The sequence below is a fragment of the Lissotriton helveticus genome, chromosome 10, assembly GCF_964261635.1.
Source record: "Lissotriton helveticus chromosome 10, aLisHel1.1, whole genome shotgun sequence".
Taxonomy (NCBI): Eukaryota; Metazoa; Chordata; class Amphibia; order Caudata; family Salamandridae; genus Lissotriton; species Lissotriton helveticus.
The window spans coordinates 170,503,284-170,524,379 of record NC_136071.1 but is presented as its reverse complement, the minus strand read 5'-3'; the positions used below and the strand labels follow the sequence as shown (position 1 = coordinate 170,524,379).

Sequence of the window (21,096 nt, the reverse complement as noted above, 5' to 3'; positions counted from 1 at the left end):
GTACAGTTTTATACTGAATAAAATATATATATTTTTATATACGTGCTTTAATTCATTCTGAACAAATTGAAAAGCAAGGTCTGTTTGAGGTATGAATGTTGTTGTACTTCTGGTCTGAATTGTCTGACATAGGTCTTATCCAAAGGGAACATTTATTTTTAACTTTACAGTCGTGGGTGCTCCATCCCATTGGATTTGAGAGCCCCCTTCTCCTTGATTTCAAGGAATTATAAATATTGCACATACAAAAAACTATATTGCATAGGTTAAGAAATTAATTTGAAAAACACAATAGGCCTGACTATTTATTACTAGAGGAGTATGTAAGTGCTAGTGTGTTTATTACTATAGAAGGGTATGTATGTGCATGGAATGTGAAATATGGATAGGTGAGCCACCGTTTGGAAATATTGTGTGAGTGGGTGTGTGGGTGAATCTAGATAAGTGGTTGGTGAAGTTCCTGAGTACTTACTGGTAATCTTCATTACTCCTAGTCCTGCTCATCCTCGTTGTATTCATTATATGTATGGTAAATCCCACTGTGACACAGAAAACTCTTGGTAAGTGCTGCAAACAAAAGCCTGAGCACCCATATGTGGCTGTCAAAAAATAAGCCGTTAAGCAGGTAATTGATCCAGTCAAGAGAGGGTGGGCAGTTCGTATTTTTATTTGATAAAGGATTACAAGTAATAAAAATGGTAAATAACTTGCATATCTTTAATACTTGACCAAGTTACTAGTTGAGAAGATTACCAAAGCTGAAAAAGCCTTCTCAACCCAACAGTAAAGACACTATCCACTGTGCCTCTAATGCAGTATACCCAGTGAGTAAGAAGTAAAAAAAAGTTTTAAACAAAAGAGTCATGTCAGTTCTAACTTGGGAGGAAACAGCAGGTTGCATCGAATCACAATTAGAAGTGATGGGGGCGTGGTCTCGCACCGCTGAGAGATGGTGGCTCTCCTGTGAGCTCCGGGCATTCACGGAGCTTCGAAAAGGATTACAGCCCGCATCCTGACCTCAGCGGGACTGCAATGAAAAAGTCTCCCACCTGAAGTGTTGAAGCGGTGATTACGATCGCTCGGACGACTCCAGCGTCTTGAAATGTCCCGGTGGCAGCGGCGGTGATATTCCACAACTCATATCGAGCGGCGGCTGCCATTTTATATCGGCTGCTTGCATAATACAGTCCTGAGGTAACCGGAGTTTTTAGAATACTATATATAATAACGCGCGGCAACGTGTGCTGTTTTTTTCTAATTATTCCGCTTCTTCTTCTCTATCACCTGCCACATCGATGCAAGACCTGTCATTGCTGGAATTACTGTATTATGCCAATATTTTTTGTCACATTAATATTCATATGCTGCCATTATTCTCAAGTTCTTTTTTTCGTCCTATGCGCCCATTTTCCAACTACGACGAATGGAAATCATTTCAGGAGTGGCTGCATTTTATGAATATATGGCATTTTGGGCTATCTTCGGTCAGTTTTAATAGTTTTTCTTTATTTTCATTCCATATATCCTTTATTTCTGTCAAACCTCCTACCCTCATGTAAAAATTGGCATTTGGAATACTACTTCCCATATTGCTTTCGCTACCCTGCCAACTAATACCAAAGTGCTGATGTAGGGTGTCTTAATTCCTCTGATATATTGTTTGCCGGAGCCTTATTCATTACTGTGATCCTACAAGTCATATGGGCAGATTGAAATCATTTTTGAAAATTTCGTCTCATCCGCTTCGCCATTTCAAGATGGCTAATGAAGCTTCAACTTCTGTCAGAGCCTCCTCTACTGGTACCAAATCTAAAAGAGTCAAAAATGACCCCCCCTTCACCTATCCTATCCTCTTAGAACCCTATTCTTGATATTATTTTGGATGAAGTGAGAGGTCTTAAGTCTTTTATGTCTACGACCAACGAGAAACTTCAACACATTGAGGACAGATGGATTAGTATGGAAGCTAAGGTCTTGTATATGGAACAATGCATCAGTGACCTACACGATGTCTCTTCTAAAATTCCGACTTTAGAACAGGAAATTCAACGTCTAAAGATTCACACAGAGGACCTTGAAAATCGAAATAGAAGTAATAACCTACGCCTTTATGGTCTGCCAGAAAATCTTGAAGGACAGGATATGCTTCTCTTTCTAAAGAAATTCTTTTGGAATTTACTGATTTAATGCGTGTCCTCTGCAGCCAAAGCAAAGCGTCATCTCAACTGGTCCGGCCACAACATCTACATATCGAAAGACTTATCTAATGCTAGAAGAAATGAATTCTTGGCTCTACGTCCTCAAATGCGGCAACTGAATATTCGTTATGGTATCTTGCATCCTTATTTGTGTAAGATTACTCAAGCTGGCTCCACACGTTCGTATGAGGATCCTCTTAAGTTGAAGTCATTTCTCCAAAGCATCTCTACATATTCTGCAGCTGGTTCTTTCTTTTGTCCTTAATGGCCTTGTTGCTTTTTACACATATCATATTCACTATGGCAGTTTGTAATTTTATCACTTTTTTTCTTTCTCTCTGTCGTTTAATCCCTCGTCGGTACAGTTTTGCCTCATGCATCTGTTGCTCTTACTTTCTCATAGATCTGGACTTCTTTCCTTGATCCATCTTCTCTTTTTTCTATCTCCATTCCATTTTATCTTTTTGTCCTTTTTTTGTTTTTGTTCATCTGTTTGTTTCATTCAATGAGGCTCAATTTGTTGCATGTGTCCATTCGGAAGGTTTGTTTTCCTGTTAACATATCTCTTCTATTTCTCTTATATGTGGTATCTCTCCAGTTTTAAATGTCTCCCCGAAGTGTATCAACTCCTTCCGTGTAATACCCCTCCTTCCTTCCATTATGTGTAAATTTGTTACGTGGAACGTTCGTGGTCTTGAACATTCCGTCACAAGGCAAAAGGTATTGTCTCATTTATCCAAATTGAATTCTCAAGTTTCTTTTCTTCAAGAAACACATTGTAATGAAGTGGAATCGCTTAAATTAAAAAGACAATGGGTGGGTCAAGTTGTTTATGCTCCTGTATCTAACAAAAAAGGGGGTGTTGCTATATTATTTCACAAATCATCTGTACAAATTGTATCTACACAAAATGATGATGGTGGACGTTGGGTAATGGCCAAGGTTGTTATACAAAACAAAACTCTGGTCTTGTTGAACATCTACGGCCCAGTTAAACCAGACCCTAAATTTTGGAATGACATTAAGACTTTAATTTCCTCTATATATTGCCCTAATCTTGTTATTGTCGGTGATTTCAACCAATGGCTTGACCCCCTCTCTGATAGATTATTTAAATGTAAATTTAATCCTGACAAATCCCATAATGCGTTTCAGTCAGCCATTGCCTCTCGTCCATTATTTGATGTTTGGAAGACTTGTAACCCTGACTCTCTTGAATATACTTTTTTCTCCAATGTACACCAAACAAGTTCCAGGATTAATTATTTTCTGGTTGGCAAATCCCTACTTCCATCCATTCAATCATCGGAAATTGGGTCTATTTTCATCTCTGACCATGCACCAGTTTATACTGTTTTGGATCTTTCCTTTAGCTCTCCAAAATTCAGCCGTTGGAAACTTAACAACTTCTTACTATCTGATACTGCTTTCACTAAAGAAGTCAATACTTTTATTAATTAATTTTTCTAGTTCAATAATCCTTTAGACACTTCAGTTTCCAATAATTGGGATGCCTTTAATGCCTCTTTTTGTGCATTTACTATTTCATATGTTTCAAGGGAAAGAAACTAATCAGAAAAAATATGTACACCAATTACAACACTTTAAATTATTAGAACATAATTATTTCACGTCCAAATAGTCGACTCTGAGTTGATTAAGGCCAAATCTGAGCTTAATAAACTTGCAACAGTTGAAGCTTGCAATACCCTTCTTAAAATTAAATCTAAATATCATGGATGCCAAAACAAAGCGGGGAAGATGTTAGCTAATTATTTGAAAATCTAATCCGAACGTAAAAACATTGGACCCATCTTAAATGATTCCACTAAAAACGTTGTGTCGTCAGATGAGAATATTGCAAATGTTTTTCATGATTACTATCAGTCACTTTACTCAGATGACACAAATCCCTCTAGTCAAAATCTTGACACTTTTTTTGGGCCTTCCCTCCCCTCCTTCCTTGCCTGATGAATTCAACTCATTGGAGGGAGAGGTTACTGGCCAAAAAATAAGTAATGCAATTAAATCCCTTAAAAAATCAAAAGCTCAGGGGCCTGATGGCCTATCTGTTGAATTTTATTCTACTTTTGCCTCCATTTTTGTCCCCAAACTTCTGGCACTTTTTAATTCTATTCATATATTAAACTATTATATTCCTGCCCACGAGCCAGCATTTTTGTAAATAATCACTTTTCTCGATTTGTTTCTTCCTTGAATGCATTTGTGTTAATACTCATATGTCTGGCTTCTCATATAATTCTATAGAGACCAAAATATCAGCTTATACTGATGATATATTAATTTACATGTCCAACCCCCTTACTTCCCTACCGCCATTTCTGGATGAGGTTCGGTTATATTCCAGTATTTCTGGATATAAGTTAAACCTCTCTGATGACAGAAGTGCTACCTCTGAATTCTATTTGTTACCAATACATGTTTAATGAAACTAATTTTGCTTGGTGCCCCTCAAAAATCAAATACCTTGGTATTTGGTTCTTCGCTTCATTGTCTGCCACAATTAAATATACGTTTGATGCATTAATTACTAAAATTCAATCACTCCTATCCACCCGGACTCCCCTATTTCTCTCATGGTGGGGTAGGTTAGACACTATCAAAATGATGATTGAAACTCATGTCCTATATACAATATCTATGTTACCTATTCGGATTCCCATTTCATAAATTAACTCCATTTGCTCAAAATTTTTATGGAATAACAAACATCCACGAATTACTCTTACAAAACTTATACGTCCTAAATCTGAGGGGGGTGTATGTTTTCTAAACTTTAAAGCCTATCACTCGGCCTTTTTGATTAAACAATCCTTTGCATTATCCTATAATTTTGCTGATGTCCCTATTCCCAGATGGATTGTTTTTGAACGGTCATTGTTAAAGGATTTTTCCTTTCAGGATGTTCTATATATGTCCAATTGTACTTTTATATTTAATAACCCAATTTTAAAATATTCTCAGAATTTATTATACAATACTTTTACCGTTGGTCTAACTCCATTTCAATGTTTTTTATCCTCGGCGATCTGGTACAATACATTTCTCAAATATAAGGGTAAATCGTTCTATTACAAATACTGGAAGGAGAAGGGAATCATTTTTGTACACCAATTAATTCACCAAAACTCTGTTGTTTCATTTCTTGACCTGCAGATACGTTATCATTTACCTAGCTCTTGCATTAATGAATATACCGTAATTTCAACTACTTTACAATCACACTTGGCTTCTTTTGATCTACCTGATACAACCTCTCTTACTCCACCCTCTCTGTATATTAGTTTATTTCAGGTACACAGACCTAAAGCTGCTCTTGTATACAAGTTATTATCGTTACCTGTCACTGAAAGACCTAAATCCCCTATTGAACTTGCGTGGGAAACTGATTTGTCTGTTTCTTTTCCTATTGCTACTGGGACAAATTATGGTCTAAGTAATTCAAAGTTTCGGCTGCTGTCCATATAACCCATTCTTTGTATTTTATTTATAATAGAGCTATTATCACACCTGTATATATTTCCAAGTTTTCCCCGTCCACCTCTCCATTATGTTGGTCTTGTTCTAATGATAATGGTACTTTGAGACATCAACTTTATGATTGTTCAAATGTTTTGACATTTTGGAAATTTGTTTGAGATATTTGTATGAAATGTTTTAATTGTGAGTTTGCATTATCATTACAAAATGTTTTTCTATGTTCCTCCTCACCTGATGTTGGTGAATCCTCCTTTTTGACGTTTTTATTGCACTAGCATTTAAAGTTATTTTATCACCTTGGAAAGATAATTCTAAAATATCTTCATTGACTTGGTGGAATTTTATTTGTGATGAGCACAGAATTGCTAATGTCTCTTCTTCCATTCTATCTCAAAAAATGAAATCTGATCTCCTATGGCTGCCTTTTACAACATATCTTTCCACACATGCTCCTGTGCATTAATTCTTTTCTTTTATCATATAATTTTTTTTATCATTCTCTCCCTTTTCTTTTCTCTTTTTCCCCTCTCTTTCTCTTTTTTCTCTTCTTTTTCTTCTCCTTTTCCTTTCCTCTTCTTTCTATTGCTCTTCACATTTTATATCTATAGGTTACTTGTTCATTTATAATTTGTAATATGGTTATAATTTGTGAATGTTATTACCTTTCCTTTTGTCACTTTTCTTTGAAAACCTAATAAAACTCTTAAACACAAAAAAAGAATTGGAAGTGATGGGAACAACCGCTCCCTGTTGAGGGGGAATTCTAGGAATGGAGTAAAAACCTGCAAACATCAGTACAGAAATACTACATTCCACTGTAAACACCCACGGCTAGAAGGAAAGCTTGTGATGGCAGGGGACGGGTACAAACGAGGCACAAGGAGGCAATAGCAGGCACAAGCAGATGGGGACTGTAAGCAAACACGACACCTGGATAAGGAAAGTTTGAGCTGGATGAACTTTAATTCCGTGAATATCTTGAAATGGCGGGAATTACTGACTGGACATACCAATGCATTCCAATCGTCCCGCCAGCTGTGACTTCACGAAAACAAACAGAAATTGCAATATCTTCTGAGATGCTGTCCCCTTTCTTGTCAGAATGATTTTCACTCCTGACCCCTGCTCGACGCTAAAGCTAAAATTGATGTCAAACCTCCCCAGAGACCCGGGGACTGAAAACAACTCCCCAAGAGAGATCACTTCCAGTGATGCCACATTCAATGCCATGAGTCGTGGTGTCATGTTCTATGGTAGCACACGCCATGATGTCACTTGCAAACTACCTAACTTGGTTAGTCCCCCCCACTTTTTTTTTTTTTAGGATGTGTGCCCTGGAGGAGGGGATGGTAATAGGTGGAAGATGGGGGCTAGGGAAGAGGGGTCAGTCGGTATAATCATGTGTGCAACTTGTTGTTTACTGCGCAGTTTTAGTTGCATGAGCAGTTGTGTGAATTACAGCAAACTATGATGTAGGCTTGCTTGTAAGCAGGGTCAGTGGTGGGAGAGGGATGATGCCACTGGTCAGGGTAGGGGTGCCTGCACCCTGACCTGGGGCGAGAGTAGACAGATAGTAGGGAGCAGCAATGGGCACCAACGTATTCACTCTCTTCTTGTTTTGGGACCCAGCAGGGGTGCATTTTGGCTTGCAAGAGTGTATTAGACTACTGTGGGCACGCCAATTTAAAAGTAGAGAGTTATGATTGGCCCTGGCATCTTTATTTCCCTCAGGCTATCTCGCTCCTGGGGAAATTCAGAGACACTCAGGTTCTCTGATTGGCTGCCAGCCACATGAGAAAGTGTTGCTGCCAGCCATTACAGGACTCGGGGATTTAGCATAGCAAACAAATATTCTCATACACTTTAAACATGCCCATTTGAAAGTGGAATACTCTTCTATAACAGTTTCCATTATTTAAGACTGAAAAGGAATGATTACGAGTAAAATAAAGTGCTTCAATAATCTCGCAAAATTTCAATTTTTGTGCTGCAAAATTTCAATTTTTGTGGGACAAAATGTAAATGTTTGTGCCGCAAATTTTGAATATCTATGCCGCAATATCCTGGTGGGCTCTGATTATTGCCACACAAAGGAGGAGAGGTCTTAGTCATGAACAGAAGAGACCAAGCTCTGGCGAAAAGCAAGAAGGGGGAAACCAGAAATCCACTCTATACCGATAGCCACATAAGAAATCATATGCTAGGTCGCAACATACATTTCTTTTTTCAATTAATTGGTTTTCAAGAACAAACGTCAGACACTTCACCATATATCCTGGAGTAACAACAAAAGGAGGTAACAGTCCTACATAAAGAAATAGCTATACGATAACCGGGATTCTTCCTAAACAATCTGAGAAATTTGACTAGGACACTTATTTGCAAAAAAGAAAATATGATAATTTTCATGCACCTTCGGACTGTCTCCTCCAGACGCGTCTGCTTGCTGTTCCGATGCTGCCTTTGCTGCAAACTCTGCTGCCAGCTGCAGATCGGAGGCGATGTTCCGAAAGCGATACCCCGAGGATCCAGCCCCACGAGGACTTGCTGGGCAGGAGTTGGGTACACTAAAGATGAATAGAATGATGATTAGACTGACTTCTAATATCAGATCACAAAATGACACTCCCTCCACTTGCGACTTTCCTGAAGTTGCATTTAATGAATAACAGCATCACAGTTCAATTTATTTACACAATGACTAACCTGAAGAAAATTATCTGAAAACATGCACCGTGTACATATTCCACGTTCTGTTCACTCGTTAAAGTGAAAGAACCTAGAGAACTTGTCCTGTTCCTACAGTTTAGCAATCTAGTTATTCACTGAACCAGACCACCATTTATGTGAGCTATTCAAAATCTAAGCACTACAAGCTAAAGTTTTAAAAAGATACAGTCAAAAACAAGATATAATCAGTCTTAACAAGCAAATCCAATGTTATTTTCTATATTGTAACTTTCTATGGGCAGAAAACATAGTAAAGTGGATTACCATTAAACACTTATTATTTAATCCCTTGTATAACATATACACACTTCAATGTGTAGTAACATGTTATTTTGATACTCCAGTCAAGTAAAGCAGACAATACGAAATATCATAAAAGGGGCAGAATCTGAAGACGTGTTCTACTGACTGTAAAAGTGACATTGTCATATGAGCATAAATATTTGTTTTTAGATTGTTCTCTTTCCAAATTGCTTTGATCAGAAGTACTGGTGGCTGGCGACACCTGAATTGTAAGAAATGTTATGAGCCAAGTTAAAGAGAATTTTGAAATCTGGCAAAGATTTAGACGCACTTAAGAGGTTTCTTCAGAGGTGTGTACTTATTAGAACATTGGAATGTTGGGAGCTCCATTGAAAACAGTAGAGTGCGGCCGGAAGAAGTCCAAAGCTCCAACATTCTAATGTCTGTTCACAGCCATTGATACCAGCAAAAGGCCTCATGGAGCCTGAGAGGATTTTCATCCCCTCAGTCTCCGTGAGGCCTTTGTTTTTACAAATTAAAATATTCTGCCCTCTAGGGGCAAAATGCTCTAATAGCCTTAGAGTCCTCTGAAGCAGGCTCTACCGACCACAGATTTTGATTGCCGGTCGTTTGTATGATGGAGATCGCACACAGAGGCCTGTCTGAATAATTTATTTTGGACGGTTCTGATGTTGTTAAAGAGGTTTTTTCTCTACCTGAATTTTGCTCCATTGGTGTTTTTTCGCTGACCTCTGCATTTGATGACTCTACATTAAGTGTATTTGTTTCCTATTTACAGGACTCCCCTGTTTTATAAATTACTTTCATTAAAATATTATTCTTGTTGGACACAAGGAAGAGTATCATGCTGAACAGCTTTTAGTTTAGAGAAAACTGTGTTAAGTGGTCACTTCCCACTCCTGAAGCTTTTGTCCTGATGATGACCCTTTAAACAACTTTGGGTTGAAACGCCGTCGACGCTTCCAACATGGCCTAAATCTCAGAGGACACTATTGCTTGATTGTACACTGTGTTGATTGTTGTATATATATTTTCCTCTGCCATTGTGTTTTTGATTTTCTGAATGTTATGTGTTGTTTTATGTTTTGTAGGAGTGTAATTGTTTTAGTGTTTTTTGCTTCTCATTAAAATTATTTATACTATGTACATGGTTACTCACTGTAGTATGTTCCTATCAGGCCTTTTCCTTATGTTTTCTTTGTTCTTGTGATTTATATTTATGGGTATCTAACTACACAGTGTTTGAGTATTGCTCAAGAGCCACTGTTTGGATAATAACTACCGACCATTAAAGGCCCGCTCAAAAAAAAAAAGTCAAGGGCCCTCGCCTTTGGCTCAAGCCTTTAATGCTGGAGCACCCCTTTAAAGGCCGGTAGAGCCCGCTACAGCGCGTTGTACGGTTATATTAAAGTCGTTCTAAAATAGGGGGCTAGTTCAAGGGAAAATGACAGTGGCTACATCATGCTTTAGCGATATATCTGCAATAGCATGCTCCAAAATGCACCACTATATACATACCACACCCATCTCCTGCAGAATGGGAGTGGCTTGTTTACTATACATGTTCTGTGTGTGATGCTGGGATTTTCACAGACCCCTGTGACTATTGTGATGTATCATTGATGACAGCACTGCCCCTCTGAAAATTGTTCCAGCACCACTGCCTCTAACCATGTTCCCTAGCAGCAATGCAGACTACTTTCTCTACATTGGCTGCGATGGGACACAAATCAGTTTAGAGTCTACATTCTTCTTCAATGTTTGCCCTCTCTGGTTTGGACGTTTCAATTGAGTTCTGATGGTGGTTGTATGCGAATCCTGCACACTTGCAAACGAACGGTGACCACATTAACATGAGGTATAAGAGAGATCACCAGTTGGTAATGAGCGTAAATCAATGCCAGTGCTCAATTTGTAAAGAGAACGAGTGCTGGTGCCAAAAGCTCTGTTCAGAAGCCAGTGGCCGGTGCTATTAAATGTCAGCGCTCCGAATACCAAGGCTGGGTAGTTTTGATTCACCCTTAATCCACCACCAGACACTCCATGCGCATTTAACTGGCTCCATGCCGAGGACGTAACTGTTACGTCTTCAGCTGTGGCGCTTGTGTGCCAAGAACGTAACCGTTACGTCCTATGTACACCACCGAGAAATCCCTTTGCTATTAACCGAGGGATTTCCTTTTCATTTTTTTACCTTGGGAGGTGGGGGAAGAGCCTCCACAACCTATCGAGGCATTTTATATTTTTTCAGTGTAATGAACTCTTGCATGGCGTGCTGACGTCATTACATTGAAACTGAAATGAACCAGCTATATCAGCCCCCCAAGCACAGAAACACACAGGAGAGGTATCGCTGGAAAGGGGGATCCACCACTAGACACCAGAGAAGGGGGGGAAAAGCCCTTGAGCAAGGGCTTTTGCCCCCTCCCCCCTCCACATCAATTCTGGGCACTTTTAGTCTTGGAGGGCACATAGGGGCAGAAAGTCCACTAGGTAGGCAGGGACTTTTTTATATATAAGTTCAAGGGTGGGAGCTGCCCAGAATGGGGATGTCAATGCCCAACCCCCCACCCCCTCAAAGGAATGTCCCCGTTTTTCTGCCCCCTCTTGGTGGCACAGCTAAGGGCAATTACCCCTGATCTATCCCCCAAGGGGGCAGAAAGCTCACTAGCACCATAGATCTGTTGCTGAATGTCAGGAAGCGGCCCCTATGGGAAGGGTTGCCCCCCCCCTTTTTTATGCACACATTTAGGCAGTTTCTCCCACCCTTGGGGGCAGATCAGCAATATTTTTAGGTTCATCTACCACTATCCACTAGGTAGAAGGCCACTACACAATAGCGAGTGTGTGTGTGTGTATGTATGTGTGTGTGTGTGTGAGAGAGAGAGAACTGGCTATTGGCTGGCTCTGTGAGAACCAGCATTTTGCTGCTGGTGTGTGTGGACTAGCACTTAGCTGGAAGTGTGCATGGACTGTCGCTAGGCTAGCGGTGTGCATGGATGGCACATGTCTGGCAGTGTGCATGGACTGTCGCTTGGCTGGCAGTGTGCGTAGACTGTCGCTTGGATGATGAAGTGCATGGATTGCGCTTGGCTGGTGGTGTGCATGGATTGCGCTTGGCTGGTGGTGTGAATGCATTGCTTGCCAGGATCCTCTAGCGTTTTATTATCAAGATTCCCCTGCAAACCTCAAATGTATCTAAAAAGTTACAATGGGATCACCGCGCTGGCACAAATTTCCCACCACCCAGCATTCCCCTCGATCTCCTGATAAAAAGGATACCTCACTTGTGTGGAGCCACACAAGTCACCCCACAAGGGATTCCCCTGGGTATCTAGTTTTCAAAAATGTACAGGTTTACTATCCACAACTAGGCACTTTGCAACAAAAAAAAGGGTCAGTTTTCAGTGGAAAAATGTGATGTGTCCACATTGTGTTTTGGGCCATTCCTGTCACGGGCCCTAGGCCTACCCACACAAGTGAGCTACCATTTTTATCAGGTGTCTTTGGTGAATGCTGAGTGGATGGAAGTTTGTGGCTCTCTTCCGCAGACCTTGGTATTACCGGTAGGCTGGGTCTTCATTACAACTATTCTGCACCCCCAGGGCCCATCAGCACTAGCCTGCTGCAATTGAGATCTCCCAGTTGATTCCATGGCACTGGGGTCAAACTATCCTGGCTGATGAGGGCTGAAAGCCTGAAACCGGCCCTAGGATGCTTGTTTCCAGTCCAGGGAAGACCTGGTCTGACAGTTCGGGCTGGACTGTTCCCATTGGGCACAGGGTCAAGATTGATTTGCATATGGCTGGTTCCAAACTGGATTGGCACTGTGAGCAAAAAAAGGATGGATATAGGCCCAGATCTCTGTACTGGGGTGAATGTATGACATTGTTCTGCATTCTGTCCATCAATTGTTCTTTTTGCAATTGGTATTTACAATGCCAATAGCTTAAACTCTCGCAAATGCGACACCTAATACATTGCAAATGCTTGCTTAAATAGACTTTATTATATTTTACGTGATGTTTGTTGTATGTTTTCCACAGCAAATATATTCAGGGCTTGGCTGGTGCTCGGGCTCTAAGATCCGAGCAAGAGTCTTGGATCGGCTCTCCATAAATTTCTTGGCGCGCCCACTTCTGCTCTTGCTAAATGTCATATGAGGAAAAATGTGTGCCAGTCTCCAAAAGTAAGTGCCAGTGGCCCCCACCGGCTCAAATTAAGCGCTTATCACCGTCACCAACCAAAGACGTAGTAAGAACGACTCTGCAGTCTTGCAGCAAAAAGTTTCAGGGGTCTGCGATGTGATAGTATGGAGAACAGACTATTTCATTCAAATCATTTACAACACAGTGAGGAATGTAAAGGAAACAAACTCCCAGCTACCACCAGATGGCGCTTTAGGAACATCTAAACGTGAGCCGTAACCAAGTACCAAGAATATGACATTAAACCGGAAACATCTCTTTAAAAGAAGGCTTTCTCGTGTCAAACTGTCGGAAAAAGCAGACAATGACAGGGGCTGAAGTCATCGACCTCCGCCCCAGACTTACAACTGGGCATGCAGCGTCTGAGATGATGGTGTGTGTATATAATAAATGCCCGTCCTGCGCTTACTGAATGTAATCTTACGACCTATACAAGTAACAGAATGCGGAGTGCGTCACAGATATCAGGGGAGGCTCAAGACCGAGTTTATCTCTGTCCCCACGCCTGGTGGGTTACGAGTCAATGAATAGTTGACAAAATGCATGCATGCTTTGAACGAACCCCCGGAATAGTGGCATCACCCATGAGCAACACGCACTGGCTGCATCTCGTCGGTGGGGAGATACACTGCTCAAGCACCCACGTGAGGATGGTGAGGATGGAAAGAAGGACCGCTCAACAGTTCGCTGCAACATTCATACACACTCAATGCAGGGAATGGAGGAACTTTACTCTACTCTGACAACCCATACACATGGCAATTAAAGGGTGAGGCCAAGAGCAGCAGAGTTCTGATCATCAGCATAATTAGGAGAAGGTAGTCGGTTTGTACCCTGTTAAAGAAAAAGAAACTGCTTCCAGATATACGGACAACAAAAACAAATGTGACAGTAACGTTGTTCGGCTTAACAGGTACAGTGTGTACTGCAAATCATCTTATTGGCTTAAGGCACCTGCTGCAAGGCTCTGTGTCCAGAAAGGTAATTCCGGTGCTTGAGATACCCGGATGCAGGCCTGCCTGCCTGCAAATAAACAGCACAGAGGGTTTATGCGCGGCAGCAAAGCACACAGGGCACCAGTTAGGGATATACATACAATGCTGAGGGATAAATGTTTTTTGTTTCAGAGATCCTTAGGTCAAAAGCTGCAATCCTAGTAAACAGCTTATCGTCTTACTTAAGAGCTGCAAGTAACACGCAAAACAGAAGCCTCTGCGTGCTAGATTGATCGCTTAATGATTGCTGAACTTAAAAGATACGTTTGAGACAAACCAAAAATACATCCAAGGGTAAATTGCATGAAAACGTTTTTTCTGTTTTCACTATTACGCTGGTGATTGAATGGCATAGGGTTTAGGATTGTTAAATATTTCCCCTTACATTCACAAGCAGAATAAACAAATCAATTTTAAGTTATCAAATTTCAATTACAATGGAGATATTACCACAGTCAACATTAACAGTTTTGTATACGAAAACAAGTTTTGAATTTTTCGTTTAATGTTTCAAAAAATAAATCCACGTATCTAATAAATAACCAATTAGAGTAACATTTAATACACATTAATTTTGATGTGAGCATGGCCAGAAGGCCCCTGGTGAGAAGTGTTTCCCCCTTGTTATGGCTTTAGCAAAAACCTTTTGATTTTAATAAAAACGATATCTTTAATATACTTGCTTCAGGAGCTCTCATTCAGCCCTCTTCATCCATTGGTCTGTTATTCGGGCATTCACATTTTTATTCTGCCTACTACAGCATGAGGCAAAGGGCCAGCTCACGTTAGCCACTGGTTAACTTCTCTGTTTTTGGGGTTGGTTAACTTCACTGTTAGTGAGGGCATTCTGCCCTTTCACAAGAAGCACATTCAGACACGACGTAGTTCCCTTCAGTGCCAGTGATTTCTACAGCAATGCTTTTTGACACCAAAAAGTTATTTTTGTTTTTGACCACAATATGTTTTTAAAAGACTAAAAGGGGCATGGCTCCTAACAAAGTTTTTCAAAAACCTCGACAAAACAAACAAACATTGGCAATGCCAAAATGCTTGGCAGCAACATCAGGCATTTCGGCCTCACACAGTATAAAAAGGCTGAAACCAGATAGTATAATAGCTCAGTCCAGAACTCCTGCGCACATTTAGATGTGTGTAATCTGTAAGAGGGGCAAACACCATGTGATTACTGTTTAAAAAGTGTGTTATACTGAAGTACGGATTTAGGGAGCAGTGTGAACTACTCACATTCTCCAAATTTGGTTGACCCTGGATAAAGCAATAGAAAATGTTTTAAAGATATTTTTCTGTTTTGACTGAATTACTAAACTGTTGCAACCTTTGTGCAAAACGTACTTAAGTTTTATAGTGATTATATCCTGTTAATGACAGTTTTTTCAATATTGGTGCTTTTGTGAGGAACTGAAGTAATGTGCTGCTAGGATAGAAAAGCACTCCTGGATGACAATTTAGTTGTTGGTTGTAGAATCAGGAACTCTCTCAGCAACGTGAAGAGAATGAAGCATGGAAAGTAGGCATTTTAGAGGAAAAGTGTCATACGAAAATATATGGGTCTGTACACGTTTCCCCCACTTGAAATACACTGTCGCTTTAATTGCCCCATTTCTCACTAACCCTGTACACCACTCATATCTTTTTGTGGCACTTTAATATGCACATCTCTGTTTGTACCGCTTTATTCCTGGTAAATACCAACAGACGACAACCCTCTCTTGTCCTGGTGAGGTTTGCCCAGCATTTGGACTGGTTCCTGCCTTTGAGTAGAAAAAGTTGCTTAACTAAGAACTGAAGGAGACACAGCAATCTAAGTTGCATCAAGTGTTCCTATGTCCAGCTAGAAGCAATGAATGGTTGGCACAGATCTCACTCTGCCCATTGAATGCTTACCCAGAGTGCAGATGGAAATGCTCTCCATTTAACAGAGACTGCGAGAGTGGCAGAAAGGAATCAGAATCATCCACATTCACAAAGAGTTTGAGTTTGGCACTCGAACTGAGCCAATCAGCGACTTGTTGGAATCCAGCCAGCCTCGGTAGCCTTGGCAGCCACATCACTGTTGGCATGCAGCTAGTGCACCTCCAGGACAAGAGTCTGAGTCTTAGCCTTAGGCACAAGGGACAAAACTGCAAGCAATTCCTGTTCACATTATTTATACTTTGGACAACCAGGAAGTAGTTGCAGGCCTGCGGAGCAGAGATCAGAACCTGTGGCTTTTAAAACCAGGGAAATGAAGTTGAAAAGGACCTCTGCAAGTGATGCCCACAGATGGCCCATGCATCACCCGAGGCCTCGATAGACCTTGATGTGAGGCTGCTCTATTTTGAATCTACAAAGTTTCTCCACTTTCTTTTGCGTCGTTTCAACCTCAACCTAGTTAAAATGTCATATTCAGTCCTTTGGGTTCGATTGTGCACAAATGTATCGATTACAGTAGCAGCTACACAAGGATACAATTATTTTCAATCACCAGACACCCCCTCATGATTCAGTGTACAATGAACACTACCTTATAAATGCCTGAAACAAAGTGACCCTCACTGCTGCATAGTAAGCAGACCAGCTACACAGCTAAGAACAAAATGGCCTGTTACGAGCGTTATTTCTGGAAATCCCCAGTAGATGGCGGTGCCTAAGCGGCTTATATAATGTACCCATTTCAGAATGTACCTGTGCAAGAGGGAAGGAAAGTCCACACTTTCTCTTTATCGTCAATGAGAGCAATTTCGTGGAAACAAACCGGTAACCAACTAGCATTTGCTCGAATATTCTCTCCATAACATTTAACACATTCAGCAGAAAAGAGTCAATATGACCATTTAAAGCAAGCAGGTTTTGCAGTACTGTTCTTCAGTTTGAGCTACGTCTAAGTGAAAGCTTCACAAACGTATGCTATGCACACTTGTAAAGATTAAGGGAGAGAACAGCACGTGGAGGCCTTGTCCTCAACGGAATTAGTCCAGATTATCCCGTCAATGTTGCCCCACATACTACTAATACTGCTAAGGAAACAACTAACCTCTAAGTTAACAGTGATTTATTTTCACTATAAACACATTTTATTGGTAATTATAAATTACATGCAGTACTTTAATAACCTCACAGGAATAAACAATAAAGCAGTTTGGCACGTGTTACTTCTACATACAAACCTCTTCTATTCACTGTCAAAGCTATGTCTGCCACTTACATGAAAGTCTCCAAAAATGGATAAAACCGCCAGCACACAGACCACAAAAGAACCAATTATGGTACTGCAATATTCTAATGCATCTATGAAGGCGCTCATATTTTTTTCATGCCTCTCGCTTTATAAATGGGAGCTTTGCTAAATAAGGCAATAATTTTATGCCCCAACTGGCAGTGGGGCAGGAATGTGCAACAAACATTTGCAGGGATGACCATGTGCCCTTCTCGTGAAGGACAGACAAGGGAACAACTCTGGTGAGAGCTGTGGAAGCAGACATGGACCTACCTGGGTTGGGACACACAACCACCATAGGGGCTACCTTGGTCATCACTCAGCATATTTTAGTTATAAGATGACCTTATACGAAATGATATGTATGGTCTCCATCTTGCTTTACTTAGCTCGCCACCACACACACAAAGAGCTGGTTGTCTACTTCGTACTGTCAAGTAAAGCTGACGTAATATACGTGCTAGTCAATGTAGTTTCTTCTCGTCCTTGGTTAAAAGAAGGAAAGGATAGAAAGTCAGAAGTACGATAGACCTACCTAAGGTCCTAACAAAGAGTCCATGACCCTAGGCCACCATGTCTGTTGATATAACAGATGGCGGGAGTGTTGTCCGACATGATCTGAATAGCTTTCCTTGAAGGTAGGAATGCCTTCAGGGCAAGCTGAACTGGCTGCAGTTGTAGCACGTTTATGTTTAGACTGTTCTCATGCTGATCAAAGCCCAGGGCCGCCAAGCTGTCAAGGAGGGCATCCCAGCCCCGGGAAGAGGCATCCGGGAAAATGGTTGCATGCACTTGAGCAGGCTGAACATACAACCGACCATGAGACTGTAGAGGTACATCCCCCAATGAAGGTCTGGGTGAAGTGCCTGGAAGGTCTGCACCCGAGCCAAGACACTTGGAGATGGAGTCACTATCATCAGAGGCACCACTGCATGGTCCACATTGGCTATTTAGATAATGGGACCAGCAGGATACACAAGGCCGTAAGGCAGATCAGAATTGAGACCGGTAGGACCAGAAGACACATTTGATTCGAAAAAGTTGCAATCCTCTCCCAAAAACGCATGACCCTCCGTGGATGAGAAAAAGGCTTAATGCAGGTTGCTTCTAGCCCCATACCTAAGAAGGTGAACAATTGCACTGTAATGCAGGCTTTGGGGCATTGATGGTAAAGCCCATGTTGTGGAGAGGAATCACTGCGCACAAAGATGTTTTTAAACAAGCGCCGGTGAGGTGACTCCACCTTCATCGACCGGTCATCCAAGTAGAATCAATAGAGTCCAGGCGGGTTCAGTGTAACCACCAGCACGTTTGGAAAAACAGGATATGAGGTGGTCATTCCGAACAGCAAGACCACAAACTGGTATTGCTGGGATCCTGCAGTGAACCTCAGCTAACTACTGTGAGCAAGGAGAGTTGTACAATGAAAGTAGGCACTTGAAGGTCCAGAGTGAACAACCAATCTCTGTGGTCAAGGCCAGCAGGACTTGGCTCAGGGACAGTGCTTGATCATGTCCTCACAATGAACGAGTTCAGAAGGAGGAGGATTTCAAAAAAGGGTGTCAGACCATCATCCTTCTTGAGGACTAAGTAGAGTGTGTAATACACTGTCGCCCTTTCCTCAACAACTACCATTTCTATGGATGCTTTGCTCAGAAGGGCAAGGACATCCGCCTACGTAATCAAGATGTAAGCTGGAGATCACAGGGGAAGGGCAGAGTGGAGGCCTTAAAGTTCTAGTGGAAGGACCAGCAGTCGGTCATGACCTAACTGGTGGAAAATTGGCATATCCTTTCATCCCCTGGAAAATGGTGGTTTGGTTGACAAGAAGAGGGGAAGGGAGGGGGGAGGAAGAGAGGAAAAGAGGGGGGACTAAGGGGAAGGAGTGGCCAGGGAGGTTTTGAGGCACTAAATTCACCAGAGGATGGAAGAAACTAGTTTTCTGCTTCTGATCCACCCTTACCTCGAAAGGAGGGGTACATGTGTTGTGGTAGTTGGACTGACTCCGGCAGCTCTCTCTATCTGGACTTCTGAACTGTAGAGCAGCACCGGCTTTTCTAGCAAAAACAGGTAAAAAAAGCAGGTTACAGCCCTAGAATTCTTTAGGCACTCCAGAGAGATATCAGACTTTTTGCTACGAAGCTGCTCACCGTAGACAGGCATGTCAATCAGAGTGGCGTGCATGTCTCAAAAAAGCCAGTAACACACAACCAGGCATGGGCACCCATGCTTTAGCTTAAGATGTTTAAAGCAAAAGTTCAGGTTCCTCAATTGTAACAAAATGAAGCAAATAGAAAGAAAATGGGGTCCACGCTCTTTAAAAAAAGATTTATTTACCTTTGTTACAATAGCGGCATCCGCGCTTTAACTTTAAACACCATAAGCTAAAGCGCAGGAGCCGCAATTGCTTCAAAAGTAAAGAAATAGAAAAAAAGGCAATGCGCTTTAGCTTTAAACATTTTAAAGCTAAAGCGTGGGTGCTATTATTTCGTCGAAAGTAAAGAAATAGAAAAAATACTTCTCTATGCCTTTTTTCTATTTCTTTACTTTTGAAGCAATCACTGCACCCGCTCTTTAGCTTAAGATGTTTAAAGATAAAGCGCGGGTGCCACTATTGTAACAAAAGTAAATAAACAGAGAAAAAAAGTATGTTGCTGCCATTTTTTTCAATTTGTCCAATTTTGTTACAATTGAGACACCCACACTTTTGCTTTAAACATCTTAAGCTATAGTGCAGGTGCTGTGATTGCTTCAACTGTAAAGAAATAGAATATATTGCAATCCCAACTAATAATAGGAAGGCGCGGCCGCAATTATGCCAGCTGAGGTGTGCCTCGCTGGTTAAATAAAAAATAAAAAAAACGTAGCTGGAGAGCGTGTCCGTTGCAGGCAGGAGAAAGCCATTTAAGAAAATAGTGCTCCGAGGCAGCAATTAAAACGTACAGAGTAATATTAATACATTTAACTGGGAGTGTCCTCATGGGATGTTACAAGAAGAGAAAAGGCGGTACTAACGGGGGACTACTCAGCCTATTGGCCAATGAAAAGCCACCATTTACAAAGGACAGTGACAGGAGACAATTAAAAAGATGGGTGGAAAGTGAGCGGAGCTTCATGTCTACATCTAGAATTACAGCATATCTCAAAGAGACCGCACAAGCGCTGCCTAGGCAAGACCTAAAAAAGGGTTTCTGCATATGTTGCAAGAGGGTTATGACTGGCTGTATTAGAAATGTCCACAAGACATGGAGAAAGAGGTCAAGTAGCCATGTGGCATTCGCTCTTATGGAGAAGTAGACTGTCCAAAGATAAACATTCCAGCTGAGGATGTCTAGCCATTATGACTCCCTGTCCAGAGGAGCTTTAGAGAAGACTCTGGGGTTTAGTTTGGAAGAAGAAGCATGAATCACCAGTACCTGCCGCCAATCCTTGAGTTGCAGTTTTAGAATTCTCACTTGGGGACTGAGTCTATCTTCTGTTTTAATCCCTTTGCTTAGGACGCTTTAATTATATGTTGAAGCTTTGCACACATTTTTCATGTTGTTGTCTGTTTGTACGAAATTGCGCTATATTAACGTTGCAATATTAGCTCAATGAATGTTGGTACTTGTTACTATAACGGTTTTAACTAGACACACAATAAAGGTTAAATTATATGAAGTGATGCTCTGGCTGGGGAAAATACCTGCTACAGGTTTTCTAAAGAAGATACATTTAACATATCCCACTTTATGTACTCAAGCGCAAAACAAACGTGAAGCTAGAAAATGGCAGTATCTGCATAGGCGTTCAACTAAAACAGGACCCTGGTTTAATGGCTCATCTGGTGTGCGTTTTACATTAAATCTGCTGGCAACATGACATTCATCATACCGGCAAGGCTGTGCATAAAGATGCTTAACCTGTCACAAACATTCATACCTCTAACAAATACCTAAAGCTCAAGTACACAAATGAGTTCTAGAAATGGAGATTGCATTTGA

General features: G+C 41.1%; 1 protein-coding gene across 1 annotated transcript in view; it reads right to left on the bottom strand.

Moving 5' to 3' along the window:
• Positions 1–21,096, bottom strand: part of FOXK1 (forkhead box K1) — a 459,662-nt gene that overhangs the window by 160,153 nt on the left and 278,413 nt on the right. Inside the window, exon 3 of the mRNA XM_078665011.1 lies at positions 8,113–8,266. Coding sequence (XP_078521137.1) covers positions 8,113–8,266 — 154 coding nt within the window. The remainder of the gene's footprint in view (positions 1–8,112; positions 8,267–21,096) is intronic.